At 28.6% G+C, this 18557-nt stretch overlaps 2 protein-coding genes across 2 annotated transcripts; both read left to right on the plus strand.

Moving 5' to 3' along the window:
* Positions 1 to 1023: 1023 nt before the first annotated feature.
* On the plus strand, positions 1024 to 18173 carry LOC113855864. Its single transcript, XM_027487494.1, has 11 exons — positions 1024 to 1254; positions 3780 to 4027; positions 5168 to 5492; positions 5699 to 5822; positions 13000 to 13322; positions 13555 to 13823; positions 13916 to 13935; positions 16369 to 16631; positions 16857 to 17104; positions 17228 to 17552; positions 17907 to 18173. The coding sequence occupies exons 1-11, from the start codon at positions 1024 to 1026 to the stop codon at positions 18171 to 18173; spliced, it is 2643 nt and encodes an 880-aa protein (XP_027343295.1).
* On the plus strand, positions 11274 to 12869 carry LOC113856413 (protein SRG1-like). The gene is made up of 2 exons (XM_027488212.1): positions 11274 to 11587; positions 11689 to 12869. The coding sequence occupies exons 1-2, from the start codon at positions 11348 to 11350 to the stop codon at positions 11977 to 11979; spliced, it is 531 nt and encodes a 176-aa protein (XP_027344013.1). The 5' UTR covers positions 11274 to 11347; the 3' UTR covers positions 11980 to 12869.
* Positions 18174 to 18557: the final 384 nt, after the last annotated feature.

Consider the following 18557-nt stretch of genomic DNA (forward strand, 5'->3'; position numbering starts at 1 on the left):
AGTCCTAGTCCACCACAGCTTCGATGGAGATGCCAGGGGCTGAAAAAGTGGGAGTTACAGTATTTTCTTCTCAAGCCAAACCTTCCCAATGGAGGCGCTGGGTTTCTCTGGACTACTCTTCCGCCATTACCCTCGACATGAGAGGTATATATCCTTACCTTTTATCTCATTTCCATTTTCTTTTTGCAGAGTCTCAGCTCTTTCCTCGATATATTAACAAATTTATTATTTATTATTTTAAAATTACAAAACAAACAAGCTCTAAAATGCAACTTTCGTTAAAATCAAATTAAAAAATTACAATTTTTAAAAGATAAAAAACTTACTTCGATTTTGTCAGCTCCATTGCCATGGTTTTACATACTTATTTTCTCCAATTTTTTTGTATAGTTGAATAAATTGTTATGAATTCTTCATGTTTAATTTAACAAATTCTTTTTTTTTCTACGTACATGCGCTTTTAATATATAATGATTATGTATAAATATTATGCTTGGTTCAACTTCAGCTAATTTTATAAATAAAATTATTTTTCCTCTCAGGTTTAACTCATTAATTTACAAACCAAGTTCATCAAACTAATTAATGACTTGGATCTCAAATTAAAATCGAGTTGATTTGGTTCGTTAATAGTCCTAGTATATTATGGTCATGACAACCATCAAAATAAAAACTTGCAAAAGATTTATTTACCTTCTTTATCTCATATTATAGAAATGCAACAAAAAGAATTATTAAACTTCTAATAAATAATTAAAAATATGTTTGAAAAACGTGCTAAAAAATTGTATTCTTAAAATTTGGGGACCCCAAAATGATGATAGTTGGTCGGTCCTTGAGACGTGCAGCAGTAATAGAAAAAACAAAGGGACAAGTTGTTGCATCGCTATCCAAACTATATAATTAAAAATTGATATCATTTCCTAAAAATGTTAAGTCTTTCCTTCTTTCCCATGTCCAAAGTCATCCAACATTTTCTATAGCATTCAACTATTGTTGTTGTTGTTGTTGTTGTTGAAAGCGATGAAGCCAACTTCTCTTACAGTTCCCTTAGTCCAGGAAATAGCAAAGGAGGGTTTGGCCATAGTTCCAGAGCGTTATGTTCTTCCACATAACGAGCGTCCAATAATATCTACCACTACTCCTTTACCCCAAATTCCTGTCATTGATTTGAGCAAATTGTTGTCCCAAAATCTCAAGGGATCTGAACTGGAGAAGCTACACTATGCCTGCAAAGAATGGGGTTTCTTTCAGGTTTGTTTTTCTTTTTCTAATTTTAGCCTTCTATTTCTGCCCTCTTTCCATGATTTCTTTCTTTATCTTGCTGATAAATCATTGAAAGAATTACGCAGATACAATTTGTGTTTTAATTAAAAAGTGAATGATTTATATAACTATTATGGGATATATTGCATTTTGGACAACAGTGATATTGTTCTAAGACGGAATTTTAACTCGACGTGGGATTGATGGGTTCACTGCTTATTACAAGTAACGATTTATAATAGTAATACAATGAAAATGACGTACATCATTATTATTTACACCCATTGATGTTAATTAACATATTAATTTACTAAATTAAACTGATAAATTCAAATATAAAAGCAATTGAATAAAAGTAAAGAAATAGAGTGATGCTATGCAATTTAACAAACTAAAAGGAACTATTTCACTGCTTACTGGTTTTGGCAAATGAGAAAGACTGCAAGGAGTATATTTTATTAAACCTTCGCGTGTGACAAATTCAGTTTGGAGCAAATAAAAGAGACACAAAAATTTAACATTGTTTGATATGCAATATATGTATGTTTGACACACAATATATGTATATTTATAGCTATAACAACAAGTGATATGAGACTAAATTAGACTAAATAATTCTAATAATTTTCTTATACGATAATATTTTATAAATAATGATCTTATCTATCCTTTATCTAGTGTAGTACATTTGTCATCAGTTATCCTTAAATGCTAGTGTAAAGCTTCAACTTATTTGTGATAATTTTGGTCAATATATCAATTGTGTTATTTGATCTTGAAGTTTTCAACAAATATAAGTCTCCACCACTTATTAGGTCATTGATAAAATAATATTTTATATTAATATGCCTATATATGGAATAAAAATTGAATTTTTAGTAAAACATATAGTACTCTAAATATCACTAAATAATGGAGAATCATCTTGTTCTTTTCTCAATTTTTTGAAAAATCTTGAAGCCATAGTATTTCATTGTCTCATTTTTTACTTTAATGGTTGAAAGAGTAACTATACTTGAAATTTAAACTTTTAACTCATAGTAGTATCACTTAAGTAAAAATGTAACATGTGATATTTTTTACCATTTAAATGATGTGAGATTGCTTTTGCTGAAGTAAAAACACATTTATGAAGTTCTTTTAAGATATCACAGTATCCACTTTATACCTTCCCAATGTTCTTTATTGGAATTTGATAGAAACTTACTAAGAACTCTTACTGTATGTGTTATGTCAATTATGGTATACACCATAGCATAATTAAACTTTCTACTATGCAATTAACATATAAAGCAAGAACAACTTATCTGTCAACATACTTTTTTATCATAAACTTTCAAAGTTATTCATAAACTCATTAAACGTCTTGTATTACTGTCTTGACACTTGTTTCAAGTTATACAAACTTTTGTAAATTTTGTATACAAAATTCTCCTTACTTGAAATTTCAAAACATTTTGGTTGTACCATATAAATGTCTTCTTCTAAGTTCTCGTGTAGGAATGCAGTTTAACATCTAACTGTTTTAAGTGAAAATTTTTTATTATTACAATACTGAAAATAACTCTAATAGTAGTAATTTTGACAACATGAAAGAAAATCTTTGTGAAGTTAATTCTTTGCTTATGTTAAAACTCTGTCACTACAAATCTTACCTTGTATCTTATGTTTGTCGTTAGGTTCTTCTTTCATTCTATGGACCCACATGTTTTATAAGACTTGCTTTCCTTTTGGTAACTTAATTAATGACCATGTTCCATTCTTCTAAAAGGATATCATCTCATTTTTCATTACTACTTCCTACTTAATAAAGTTATTTTCTTGTATGGTCTCAATAAAATATTTTGACTCACTTGCAAAATATTTTGAATCATCAAATAAATCTTCATGAGGACACTTGTTATTGAGTTGAGTAATTGACATGTGATTGATGAAATGGACTAGTATTTGAAATATAAAATACCAAAATTTTTGTGGAACCCGAGTGAGAGTTGTTGCCACTATATAACAATGTTTGTATTTGACTATGCCAATATGTTCTAGAGTGTAGGGTATACGGAGATAGTGAGATATGTCCCTAGAATTGAAATAAAGTTAAAGCTTTATATATTCAGTGTCATCATTAGTGTAGAAGATGATTTAAGTTTGTGAAAGAATATTGTTTCAATCTTTTTATGGAAATGTGAAAATATAGTGGCAATCTCAATTTCACTTTTTAGTGGATAAATCTATAAATAATAAGTAAAGTGATCCATAAACACAAGATAATATTTTTAACCATTTAAAAAAGTAATAAAATAGAGTCCCCAAACATTAAAAAAAAAATTAAGAGGAGTTGAAGTTTTGATAGAGAATACAGAGAAAGAGAATTTGTTACTTTTATTGATATGACAAGAATTATAATATAATTTTGTATTGTCTAAAGTGCTAAATTTGTCACAACTAAACAGCATTGGAGAGAGCACTTCATTTGCTGAACTATCAATGACTAACACAAAAAGTAATCATTACAGCTAATTAATCATGGAGTCAGCACTTCACTGGTGGAAAATGTGAAGACAGGTGCTCAAAAATTGTTCAATCTTCCAATCGAAGAGAAGAAGAAGTTTCAGCAGAGAGAAGGAGACATTGAGGGATATGGTCAACTCTTTGTCGTATCTGAGGATCAGAAACTTCAGTGGGGAGATGCGCTTTACATGTTCACTTTGCCACCAGAGAAAAGGAAACCCTACTTGTTTTCAAACTTCCCGTTGTCTTTCAGGTTCTCTTTCTTTACTCTCTAGTATTTGCTCTCCACTTTTTGTTTTTCTTTTCGTCATAATTTGCGGAATTGATGATAAATTAATGGTGTACCTGTTACAAAAACTGTTGTGGTTATGGATCTAATTTGTATATTAACAAATTACATTAGCTTTAACTCAAGGTGTAAATTACATCATCCCTTTCGAAAATAGAAAAGTTCCCCCCTTTTTAAACTTAAAAAGCAGAAGTTCCATATTAAGATTTGAAGAACTTTCTTCTCTTCTTGCAAGAGTTTAATTTTGACTCCTGATTTATCTCGAGATATAACAGCTAGATATGTGAAAGTTTATAGAAATAATATTTTGAGAGTTAAAAGAAGCTTTTAGTGCTAGTTTTTCATGTTAACTTATATTTCATTTGTTTAGCTTATTTTTCATAAAAAGAAACACTTATTTTTCCAAAAAAAAATATTTCTAAAAGTTTTAATTATTTTGAGAAACTACTTTATGTAACTTCTGCACAAGTATATAAATATAGCTACTGAAAAATATGAGTTTATATATATATATATATATATATATAATTCTAACCAAACAAAAATAGCTTCTACTCCATATGCATTCATAAAGTCACGTTTTTTAAAAGTTTAAACAAGCAAGGCCTTTTATTTTGGAAGTTATTTAAATAGGATTGTGATATTGAATTATTTTGAATATAATATAAACTAAACCAAAACACAAACTTTAATTCCTCTACTCAGTCCCAATTAATGCATTATCCCCTTTCGTATCAAAATAGGAATGTTGTAAATTGGTAAATTGGTAAGAAAAGCATTCTAAACCTGCAACATATATACCTGGATTTTCTTGAAATAAATTTGTGTGGAACTGTGACTTTTTTGGTTTATTTTTGTCGTTTTATGATTCGTGTCTAGGGTATTATAGAAATGTGCAAGTATTCAATTATTTGTTGTTAACTAGTATATCAGTGACATATTAATAAAATATTCATAGATGAAATATTGGTGGTGTTATAACATATCCTTGACATGTTCACATATCCAATTATTGTATAAGGTGAGAATAAATGTTTTTGGATCCGACCAGAACATGCATATTTATTAAATTCATCGGCTTCACCATCTTCACTTTGGTTGCAGAAATGATTTCGAGGCCTATTCTGGAGAAGTAAATAAACTTGCCATCCAAATCCTATGCCTAATGGCAAATGCCCTCGCAATGGACACTAGGGACATGACAGAGGCATTTGCCCCAGGGAGTCAAGCAATGAGGCTTAATTATTATCCACCATGTCCCCAACCAGAGCTTGTGATGGGACTCAATCCCCATTCTGATGGTGGGGGCCTCACAATCCTTCTCCAAGTCAATGATGTAGAAGGCCTACAAATAAATAAAGATGGACAATGGATTCCTGTTAAGCCCCTCCCTAATGCCTTCATCATTAACATTGGAGACGTGCTGGAAGTAAGCATTTCATTTACTATCTTAAATTTTCATTTTGTTAATCTTAACTTTAAGAGTTTAAATATTTAAAAATAATAAAATTTTATTAAAAAATATATTCATTATATCAATGATACAAAAGTATAATAAATATTGTTAGTTATTTAAATTCAATGTTAAAGGTTGTGATTGGTATTCTTTTACTATACTATGTATAATTTTGGCAGATAATAACAAACGGAATATATCGGAGCATTGAGCACCGAGCAACGGTTAACTCGGAGAAGGAGAGGCTTTCGATAGCGGCGTTTAGCATTCCTCGTATGGAATCAATGATAGGTCCAGCACTGAGTCTTATTACTCCAACAACACCCGCAGTGTTCAAGACAACTACTTACGCAGAATACTACAGAGGATTCTTGTCCCGAGAACTTCGCGGCAAATCATTCATTGACACCATGAAGATTTGAAATGCAAATCAAAGAAACTCTCAGAAACATCATGCAAACACATAAATACTACTTATTCCTTTAGAATGGTTTGAGTAGTTTCGAGTGGTTCCGATCACTCTAATAAATACTATTATTCAAAGTTAATGTCATATAATCGTTCTCTTTAAAACATGAGTATGATCTGCAAATTTGTACGTCTATTTTAGAATAAAGTGTGACATTATATAGCGGTTGACAAATAACTATTCTCTAAAATTTTAAAAAGAAATATTCTACCAAAGCTTTTGTGTTTGGATTTGTTATTCACGTCAGTTGAATCTGAGCATACCATGCCTTCGAGCATTGCTTATGCGCACCAGATAAATTAAACATATTTTTTATAAAATGTGTATATAAAGAAGTATCTTTTTAAACACTTTTTTAGGATAACTTTTAGTCGTGTTATTTATTTTTTGGGTATATTTTTAAAATATGTGTATATATAAAATTAAAAAAGTGAAGAGTAAAAAGTAAAAAAATTTAATATTTAATTTATTTTATGATATCAATTTTTTGTTGTTTAAGCATTATCCATGAAAATTTATAATAAGATGTTTTGTTATTTGTGAAGAATTCACTTTTTACTATAATAGAGAATTTTTACTAATATTATATATATATATATATATATAAAGTAAATTTTTTTAAAATATATTCATTAATAATATTTTTATAAGTTATACTAAGTTTTATACCACCAATCATATACTATAAAAATATATTTTTATTGAGTTAATTATTAAATTATAATTTTAGTTTAATTTAATTATTTATATTAAAATTTTTAAAGAATACTTAATAAATTTTACTTTTATATATCTCAAAAAATATATTATTTAAATTTTAATAGAGATTAATATCAAATAAATTAAATTAATATAGAAGTATAAAAACATATGTTACTAAGATAGTTGGGATTAGGGATGAGAATGAGACTGACAGTCCAAGGCTTATGACTTAACCTATTTAAGATTTAACCTGACTTGACTCATTTATTAAAATGGTTAAACTTAGACTTTTAAAAATACCTATTTAAATAAAGAAGTTAGGCTTAAACTTTAAAAAAAACCTTTCAAACCTATTAGACCAGTATAATTAAATAATTATATTATTTTATAATTTATATTTATTTGTAACAATTTAATATAAATATAATTGTTCAAAAAAAATTATATATATAATATAATATAAAAATAATTTAGTATTTATATTTTAATAATATAATAATTATAATTATACTATTAAGTATCAATTAAATTTTTTTGTAAAGCAAACTATCAACTAAAATTTTGTACATATTATTATATATAACATAATTTAATATTTAATTTATAATAATATAACAATTATAATTATACTATCAGAGTATCAAAATTAAAATTTATCGTTAAAAAAAATTAATTACAATTTTATCTGATTTCTAAAATATCTCAATTCATTATTAGAATTTATTCTTTCATAATTTTTATTTTAGTATTTTTAATTCAAATATTTTTTAACTTTTTAACCTTAATATAATTTTTTAAAGTCATAACTACATAAATCAAAATTAAGAGTTGTCTTTTACAATTATTTGTTAGATTCTATGTTCTAGTATCACTTTTGATTTATTTTTTATGTATAATAAATATACTAATTGTTAGCTTGGTATTTGAGATTACATAATATAGACATCTACCTTTTGTTATCTTTAAATTATTTGAGATGTGAAATTTTGTAAAGTTATTAAATATGATTATATTGAGATATGATATCTATGAAACTATTTATGTATATATATTTTTTAAATATAACATTTAAATATAATTACTTATCATATATTTTTTATTTTACTAGTAATAGGTCTTTCGACTTGCTAGCAATTAGTTATTAATTCATTAGCCTACTTATCCGTTAAATTTAAATGTAATATTATTTAAATATTTTAATATTAAATAAGTTACTAAATAGACTATTTGACCAGGTTAAACTTCTAAAATAGTTAAATCAAGCCTAAAAATTTAACATATATAAAATCATAGATATAGACTTAAGATCTAATTTTGTATAATAAGTCATACCTATTTAACCTTAACTTTATCCCATTCCAATCCTGTAATTACAAAAATATTATCATGTTTTTTTATGATATTGTACAAAATATTATTTTCAATTTTTTTTTTTTGCAATTTTTAGGAAACAAAAATACATATTAGAAACAGTAAGATATTTTTTAAACAAAAATAGTTAAAAATTAATCAAATAATTTTTCAGGATCATCTATAAATAACTAAAATAATTTTCATATAATTATATTTTATTAAATTTTTAAAATAAAATTGGAACAGTTTAAAAAGTCTGAAGATATATTTTGTATTTGTAAAATTTGAAAATAGGTCTGTGGCTATGGCAGTCAACTTTTGCTTAAATACGAATTAAAAAGTATATAAATTTATTGCGTTGTTATATCTGTCAAAAGTTTTGAAGTTGCAGAGAAATAGAGGGGTAAGGGGGAGAGCAGATATGAAAAACACGTAGGTGAAGCTTTGCATTAAACGGGCATATGATCTTATTTATTGACTTTGAAATGGAATTAAGGTAAAGTGTGAATATGACCCTCCAAAAACTTGATTGAATTCCAAGCTCGTTTTGATTTTGTGTGTTTTGGATGCTGAATCAGAAGAGTCACTAAAACCTACCATTTGAATTTCTTGAGCAACGGTGGAAGTTCCCTCGTTTATGCACTTGGGAGGGATAAGTTACGTACGCGATTGCTGTGAATACCCAATTCAACTAGGAATTGTCAATGTTCGTACACGTGTTTTTCAGATTTACTCTAAGATCAATTATCTCATGCATATTCAATCATTCACTGTTATTTCTTTCCAAAACAACTCATCTGAAACGAGTAAGACCAAGGAATTATACATTTTGGAGAAGTTTTTATAAAAAAATATCATAAAAAATAATCAATTTTTTTGTATGAATTAAAAATAATTTATACTTTTTTTATTTTTTTAGAAGTTATACGAAAGTCATTTAATTTTTTAATTAAAAAAATCATTTTTAATATATGAAAAAGAAATTTTCATTTTTATGTTAATTTTTTTTATAAAACTTCTTTACAATTTCATTCAAACAAATCATTGGTATTGTAAATCGTTATTTTTATCTTTTATATATATATATATATATATATATATATATATATTCCAAAAATATATCTAAATATAAAAAAAACATATTTAAGTATTTATAATTATGAAGGGTACAAGAGATATTTTCCTAAATATATTGCAAGTACACTAACAGTATGACACGTCTCATACTAATTAATAGATAATTTTTCTTGCAAAAAAAGTTAGAATATACAATCAATGCTTCGCATGAGTAAATTATTATACTTTATTTCTTATAATTTATAACTTTCTCAATTTAATGTTTATATTCTTTTTATGTCATTAAAATCTTCATATTTTTTTTTAATGCCACTTAATCCTCTGGTAATACTATTTTTTGGGGTCACTTTAATTTTCATAAAAGAGTTTATTGACAGAAATAAATATATAGAGAGATAAATTAAAAAGACAAAAAATTATAAGAGGGAAAGTGTAATTTACCCTAATATAATGCATGCTCCTGATAACATGTACTTATGGTAGTTGTTGATCCTTAATACAATGGTAATTGTTTATATAATTAATAGCATGAATATAAGAGAAAGTCAATTTTTGCGAATCATACGACGCAAGTTGTACAAACGTTCCTTACTTTAATGGTTATTTTGTCTTCAAACCTGCAGTTCTGTCGTCACTAAACTGACTTTGTCACTGTCGTTATTATCACTGAATTTTCAGCGGCAAGAAATAGATGTTAGATATATGTTATCATTAAAATGAAATTGATATTCTATTGGTATAAATTTAGCGTAACGAGCGAAGACGAAAAATCTTATTAGTAATACTTTTCTTTTAAACATGTACTATACTATCAATAATGATAATGTTTTGTTTTTTTTTGTCAACTTTGAAAATTTATATTAAACTTTATCTAATGGCCTCACATCACTAATTCTATTGAATATTTTGGAATCTGGAAAGCAACACTTAGTTGCCACACAAATGGTTCCTTTCACTTCCAGCCAGCCATTGAAGATTTTTTCCCTCCTTCGTCAAACTTTCAGGCCTTGATTGTTTTTGCCTTGGGTGTGAAAGCTCTGTTCTGTGAAGAAAATTTGTATAATAAATTTGTGCATTTTTCATACTATAAGGAGAAAGAGAAAGAAAATAGAAACTGTGAGATAAGATAATTAAGGTGATAAAAAATAATATTTATAAAAAATAACATAAAAATGTTTTATATGAGTAATATAACTATTAATCTTAAGAAGGTTTGAATTTTGCTTAAAACTTAAGACTTGACCGCGTTAAGCGTAAGCTCGTTAGACCAGTTGAAACTTGAAAACGACACTCTCGGTCGACCCTCGTCAAATAGAGAGAGGGTGTTATTCTAAGAGGATGGGAGAAAAATCGAGAGGGACTATTGAATATTTATCACTTTTATGTTATTGTTTTCAAATTAGTGATTTTTTAAAATGTTTTTATTATTAATTTAATCAATCAAGATTAAATAATATTTTGGACAAAAGTTAATTCAATAAAAGTGATAATAAATACATTAAAAAAATTAATAATATTTTTTTTGAAAAATATTTGTTTTTTTCTTAGAAAAATAAATTTTTATTATTAAAATACAAAATTTTAAGGTACAGGTGTCAAGGAAAGAAACAAATTTTATTTTTATTTTTAAAAAATAATTAGTTGACACTCAAATTTTGGATGTTAAATAGACGAAAAAAAAAGAGAGATCGAAAGATAGAAAATAAAAAATATAATAAGTAATATGATAAAAAGAATTAAAAAATATATATATAAAAAAAAATTATATTAACATAAGTTTAAAAAATCTTATACTAAATTTAAACATTTTATTTAACTTATATCTAACTGTTAATAAAATAATAAATTATAATTCGTTAAGTTAAATAAAAAATTTATAATATCCTTTATATATATAACCTTGTCGGATTAGTCTTCCGTTGCTTTGATATTTTGGTACCACTTCCTTAGTAATTTACTTCTATATACAAGTATAAGTGGTGGGTCCTAAATCATATTTAAAAGTAATTTTAAGAATTCTTTTAAATAAAAGTATTTTTAGGTTTTAGTTTAGTTATTATATTACGTAATTTTTCATATAAAATATATTTTAATTTGGTGGAAAACTTACTAATATACATATAAATAGGCCTCAGCGATTCAAATTTCATGCCGAAGCAAATATACTGAGAAGAAGAAGCGAAACAGAAACATCGATATTTGATTGTGGCTGTAAAGTGCGAAGGAAATGGACCTAAAGTTAAACTATCTTGCAGTGCCCTCTGTGCAGGAAATAGCAAAGGAGGGATTGAAGAGTGTTCCAGAGCGTTATGTTCGTCCCCATCATGACCGTCCAATAATGTCATCTACCACTAAACCTTTGCCCCAAATTCCAGTCATTGACTTGAGCAAATTGTTGTCCCAAAATCTCAAGGGACCTGAACTGGAGAAGCTACACTATGCCTGCAAAGAATGGGGATTCTTTCAGGTTTGTCATAACCCCATACACAAATTAATGCAATTTTAATGCTACATAAAAGTGTTTAATATTTTAATTACTATGTTGTTAATTAATTAACATAATTGCAGCTGATTAATCACGGAGTGAGGTGTTCATTGGTGGAAAAAGTGAAGAGAGGTGCTGAAGAATTCTTCGATCTTCCATTGGAAGAGAAAAAGAAGTTTGCGCAGAGGGGAGACCACGAGGGATATGGTCAACTCTTTGTGGTTTCTGAGGAACAGAAGTTAGAGTGGGCAGATATGTTATTCGTCACCACTTTTCCCCCACAAAGGAGGAAGCCTCACACCTTCCACAGCATCCCTTTCCCATTCAGGTTCTCTTCCTTCTTTCTGTCTTCATTGTTCCTCCCTGCGACGTGAGAAATTGCATATTTTCCTTTCCCAAAATGGAAATTTAAGTTCTATCTTGAAGTCTGAACATTTTTCATCTCTCTGGTCATATCAAGTTTAATTTCAAGTTCATCGTATGCTAAAATACAACATTTGATCTCCCTCAAGCTTGTTATTTTTGAAGTTTGGATTACATATTAACTTTACTAAAAAGAAATTATGAGGAGGCAAGACCAGTTGATTTTAACCTTCATGTTCTTTTTTCACTTTTTCAGTTTCTAATTTCAAAGCTTATATACAAGCTCTCAAACCCAAGTCCTATGCCCATTACTTTTAATTTTTATTTTGTAATATTATTCCTCAATATTTATTATAATTCTTAACTTCACCTCTCGTCTAATTCTTTTTTTTTTCCTCTTTTTTTAAACTACTTTCTAAAAGTGTTTACTAATTTTATAAGATGTTTATAATTTTTATAAATTATTTATTTTATTTTTCATCATTAAAACCAAGTGGGGTTACTGACAACCTAGTGTAACTATTTATAGTTACACGTTTACTTTTGAATCTTTATTTTGTCCCATAAAAATTAAATTTAGTAAGAATTTCATTCAAAAGTCTATTTTAACCAATGTTAATCCAATAAAAAAATATTAATAAATGATAATTTTATATAGAGGTATATTAACAGTTGAAAAAAAAAATAAAAAAAAATACCTCTGTAGGAGACAAATCTCAAAAATTAAGGATTGACTTGCATTTTTTATTTTTATTTTTTTGCGTTCTAAGGCAAAATTTTATTTTCCTGGACAAGCAAAATAACACTTTATTCTCTTGTTTCGAACCATAGACATTTGTGTAAAAGAAAGTGTAAGATACAATTATACAAAACAATATGAAAAAAATATGCTGAAATAAACAATGAAAACTAAATAACGAAAAAGATTATTAAATATAGTACAAGTTATGTAAAACTGGTTATATATTCCTACCCAGATTATATTGATTATTAAAATGGGTGTGGCACGGTATCTACCTTCGGTTGCAGAGATGATTTAGAGACTTATTCAGAGGAATTAAGAAACCTAGCGCTCCAAGTTATTGACCTTATGGCGGATGCCTTATCAGTGGACACCATGGAAATGAGAGAGTTATTTGGTGAAGGGACTCAAACAATGAGGCTGAATTATTATCCTCCTTGTCCCCAACCAGAGCTCGTGATGGGACTCAATCCTCATTCTGATGCCGGTGGACTCGCCATCCTTCTCCAAGCCAATGAAGTTGAAGGTCTTCAAATAAGAAAAGATGAACAGTGGATTCCTGTTAAACCACTTCCTAATGCTTTCATCATCAATATTGGAGACATGTTGGAGGTGATTATTGCTTCTTATTTTCATTTTTAATGATGATTAGCTTGCTTGATCAATGATTTTTTTAAATTTAAAAATACACTTAATTATTAATTAAATTTTATTAAAAAAATATAAAAATATAAGGGAAATTTGCATATTTTGAAATATTTTGTTAAAAAAGAAATAACTAACATTTCTCTTCGGGTTACTTTATCAATTACTTTGCTAATTACCTTTTCAACTGATTTGGCAGATAATAACTAATGGAATTTACCAAAGCATTGAGCACCGAGTAACAATTAACTCAAACAAAGAGAGGCTTTCCATAGCCACATTTTACAACCCTGGTATGGATGCTATTTTAAGACCAGCACCAAGCCTTATTACTCCCCAAACACCAGCACTGTTCAAAAGTATTAGTACTCCAGAATACTACAAAGGATACCTTACGAAAGAACTACGTGGTAAATCATTCCTCGATACCATGAAGATCCCAAATGAAAATGTTCAGAAAAACTCTTAGTGGGTTACAACTGATGATGAAAACATATATAGAAGTTAAAACATGCGCAACAAAAGCTCCTCTGTAGAGTTGAAGTTTACTTTTGTTGCAGTAATAAAATGTTACGCGGAGGTTATCCTAAGAATTGAGATCATAAATCTCAAATTCAATAAAGACTTAGAAGAATAAAACTCAATATAAGTTTAGCACGAGCTATTATATATTTTTCTTTATTGTACTTTTTTTATCTGTTTGTTTTTAACTTTCATTTTAAATGTAAGAGAGTAATTCTTACATTTATGAAAATGCATGTCTTGTAGAGAATCGAAGTAATCTTTATAATTTTCAGACTATCTCACAAATGCACAAAAAGAGAATTAAACTTCAATTGAAAAATTTGTCGGGATTCGATTTCACCGCCATATACCGTAATCCAACTAAATGGATCTTAATCCAAGTTTTTAAATTCATGCATATCAAATTCTCAAACAAAAAAGGTTCAACTTTGATTCACTGATATATAACTTAACCCTTATCCTAGGTTAAGTTACCTAATCTCGGTACGTAGTGTTTGTAATCTTTGATTGTGCAGGTATGTCAAAATATATGTGGGTAATATTCGTTAAATAACTCGGTTAATTAGTTTCTTATATAAATCAATGATTTTGTTAATGGAAGAACTCTAATTAACCGTGAATTAAAAGATTTTTCTTCTTTCTTATACTAATTTTTAATTTAAAGAAACCATAACCTAATAATTTTATAAACAAAGCAATAAGAAAAAACAAAAACGGATAAAACAATTCTTGAAGATAGACGTAAATAAATTCATATATACAGGGATGAAAAAAATGATTATTGAAAATAGAGATGGATAATGATTGAGTTTGCTTGGCTTGGCTAGTGAAACTTAAAATTAAAATAAACTGACCATTTTAATTTTTTTTAGTTGATTCAAACTATTAAGTCATTGTTGTGCATGTCTTATAGAGAGTCTTTCTAGCTAACCTTCCTTTAAAGAATGGGAAGAAAAGGTCTGATTGTAGTTGCTAGTGAGAGTATTTGCTAGGAGAGTACAAATGATTGAGCATGCATGTCATGAATGACTCTGAACATGGATCTTTTGTTAAAAATACATTATAAAATAGAAAACCAAAAAAAGAAAAAAAAAGAAAAAAGAGGAAAGAAAACTAGAGCGTCAGGCGTAAAAACAAAATCATAAACGCTGAAGACACAAAAATGAAGGACTCCACAGTGTCCTTCATAAAAGAAGGGATATTGATGTCCCTACTCTAGAGTTACCAAGTTAAATCTTGTTGTAACAAAAATATTCTTAATACTAATTGAAAATAACAATTACTACCTTAAATTTAACTTGTCTTCTACTTTTCTTTCACCCCAAGCCGTTTTAATTTTCGTTTCTAGCGCCGTCAAAGCAATATTCTCTGAAGTGTGTTTTTCAACATCCTTAATCGTTATCGTAGATTAAGTTAATGTTCCTCTTCTTTATTCCTTTTTTTTTATTAAAGACATTTTAACAAATTTTGTGTTTTGTCTCTAAACCAAACACAATACAAGACAAAATAGATAATATTCTATACTTAAATTCAAACACAATACATAAATACTATTCATGATTTCTATATTATTCCTTATCTTTATGTCCATGTCGCAGGAGTGTTTAGGAACAACGTCCAAATGTTACCTTAAGAACTTGTTTGGTGAGGAATGCTTAACATCTACAATAAGAGGGTTGTGGGCCTACAGCTCAACAACAAAATTAAAAATAAAAAAAAAGATTGCGGGTTTACCTTTGGACAACAAAAGAAGAAAATAAAAAGTTGCTACAATCTGAATTGAATGGTTCGGCTTTGAAGTCCACTTAACATAGTCATAGATTCATTCACTATTTAGCATTAGAAATGGTAATAATAATTAAAATTTTCTTCGACTTTATAACCATTTATTCAATGTGAAGGATACACGTGGCATATGCATTTATATTTTATGTGCCCCTATCTTTGTTCATTGTCCATTCTATCATTATTATTACCCTTTTTTTTTCATGGAAAATTAGAAAGAACTTGTATTTGACTAAATCAACTCTTTTCAATTCAAATATTAAACTCAATTTACACATAATTCTATTTATCCAATTAACATTTTTAGGCCTATAATTAGCTAAATTTTAAAGCAGGAAAAAGAAACAATACAGAGAATACATTAAAGCAATAATAAAATTTATATCTTAATAAATTTTACATCTCTTCTTACATTTTTTATTTTTATTTTTTTATTATATTAATAACGCTTTTTTATCTCTGACTTCACTCAAGGTAAAATACTTAAAGATGGTGTATAGTTATCATCATATATACATATACATTGACATTTATTTATTTATTATATTGTCAATTACTTTTATTTTTATCCGTTTCAGGGTAGATAACGGTCAGTGTTGATTAGATATTTTCCTTATTCACATTAAAATATTCAAATGTTGGGTGTGGAAAATTTGTGAGCAAATCTGAAAGTGTCTTGTTCGGTTAACTAATATAATTTAAGCTCGTGAGTGGCTTAGACCAGTCATAGCCATGGAATCAATTTCTCTTCCGGTGCCCTCTGTCCAAGAAATAGCAAAGAAGGGACTAAAGAGTGTGCCAGAGCGCTATGTTCGTCCACATCATGAGCGTCCAACATTATCATCTACCATTACACCCTTACCTCAAGTTCCAGTCGTTGACGTCAGCCGATTGTTGTCCCAAGATCACAAGGAATCTGAGCTTAATAAGCTGCACTCTGCATGCAAAGAGTGGGGTTTCTTTCAGGTTCCTTATGTTCCTCTCTCCTTATTCTTCTTAATTCCCTTCTACTTGTGCTGTTTCAATCCTTTCTTTCTTCATCTCACACATAAATCTATGTAAAGAATTACATACAATATCATTGAAGACATGTTGCATTAGGTACACCTTAGAAAACCCGTTTTTTAAATATATATGGTGTAAGATTTATTTTTCCGTCTCTGATTTTGACTACTGTGGCAACCATTACAGTTAATTAATCATGGAGTCAGCAATTCGTTATTGGAGAGTGTGAAGAAAGGAGTTGAAAAATTCTTCAAACTTCCAATTGAAGAGAAGAAGAAGTTTGGTCAGAGACAAGGAGAATTAGAGGGATATGGTCAGGCCTTTGTTGTTTCTGAAGAACAGAAATTGGAATGGGCAGATTTGTTTATCATTCTTACTCTCCCATCACACTTAAGGAAGCAACACTTGTTCCCTAACATCCCTTTACCATTCAGGTTCTTCAATTTTATTTTTTCCCAGATATAAACAAGTTCATTCTATCTCTTCATAAATTTAAGTTTCAATCAAGATGTATCTATTGTAACTAACACATTTGACTAGTTTATGTTTGGTCGCAGAGATGATTTAGTGACCTATTCTGCTGAGTTGAAAAACCTTGCAATCCTAGTGATTGACCTTATGGCAAATGCCCTTGAAGTGGACCCCAAGGAAATTAGAGAGATCTTAGGTGAAGGGCTTCAATCAATGAGGATGAATTATTATCCACCGTGCCCCCAACCAGAGTTAGTGATGGGACTCAATCCTCATTCTGATGGTGGAGCCCTAACTATCCTTCTCCAAGCCAATGAAGTGGAAGGTCTTCAAATTAAAAAAGATGGACTGTGGATTCCTGTTAAACCCCTTCCCAATGCTTTTATCGTCAACATTGGAGACTCAATGGAGGTAACTATTCAGGACTTGTTTCTTTAACATTTTTTTATGCACAAAATCATGACAAAGAAAATTACTTTGTGAGAAAACTGTGTTTCCAACAGAGATAGTGTCTATTTTGGGGCTGATTGGATAGTCCACCACCAAGTTTTCTTGCACAAAAATTGAAAAATACTTTCAACATGGTCTGCAAACGGAGAACCCATCAAGCCTAAAATCGAAGTCTTGTGACAATAGCTAGATCAATACCTAGTTATTTTGTTTCATTTTATTTTAGATTAATGGAGAACATACCCAATGAGAATCTTCTTAGTTTGCAAGGATTTTCTAATCTTTAATTTCAATCCTCACGAACTGATTTGGCAGATGATAACAAATGGAATATACCGAAGCATTGAACATCGAGCTACGGTTAATTCAGACAAGGAGAGGCTTTCCATAGCCACATTTTATAGCCCCAGTTTGGAGTCAATTTTAGGTCCGGTACCAAGTCTTGTCACTCCAAACACCCCAGCGGTTTTCAAAAGAATTAGTGTAAAAGAATACAGCGAAGGATACCTTTCACGTGAACTTCGTGGGAAATCATACCTTGATAGCATGAGGATCCAAAATGAAAATGACAAAAACTCTTAAGAGCTTCACAATTAATTGAGAGAAAAATTAAGCATACTATCTAAAGATGCTAAAATGTGAACTCTTTCCACCCCTTTATATATATATTTAATGTTATGTATTATAGTTTGGAATCAATATGCAATTTCCTTTGTGGTGATTACTTGGCTTAGTCTACTCGAAATAATGGTTAATAAGATTGGGTAACAGCTAACATGTTCCACTGCTGGGCCTATTTCTCCATTGGAGGCCCACTAAGCATTCTAGCAACAGAGGATCTCGAATTTATAAGACTCACACTCTTGTATCTTTTAATATATATTTTTAATAAATATGCACAAAAATTCATAAACATTCACAAAGAAAAGAAAATTAAAACTTGCTTATTAGTGAGTGGGTAATCGT

Source organism: Abrus precatorius, unplaced genomic scaffold (assembly GCF_003935025.1).
Source record: "Abrus precatorius isolate BTA unplaced genomic scaffold, Abrus_2018 Scaffold11, whole genome shotgun sequence".
In the NCBI taxonomy this organism is placed as follows: domain Eukaryota; kingdom Viridiplantae; phylum Streptophyta; class Magnoliopsida; order Fabales; family Fabaceae; genus Abrus; species Abrus precatorius.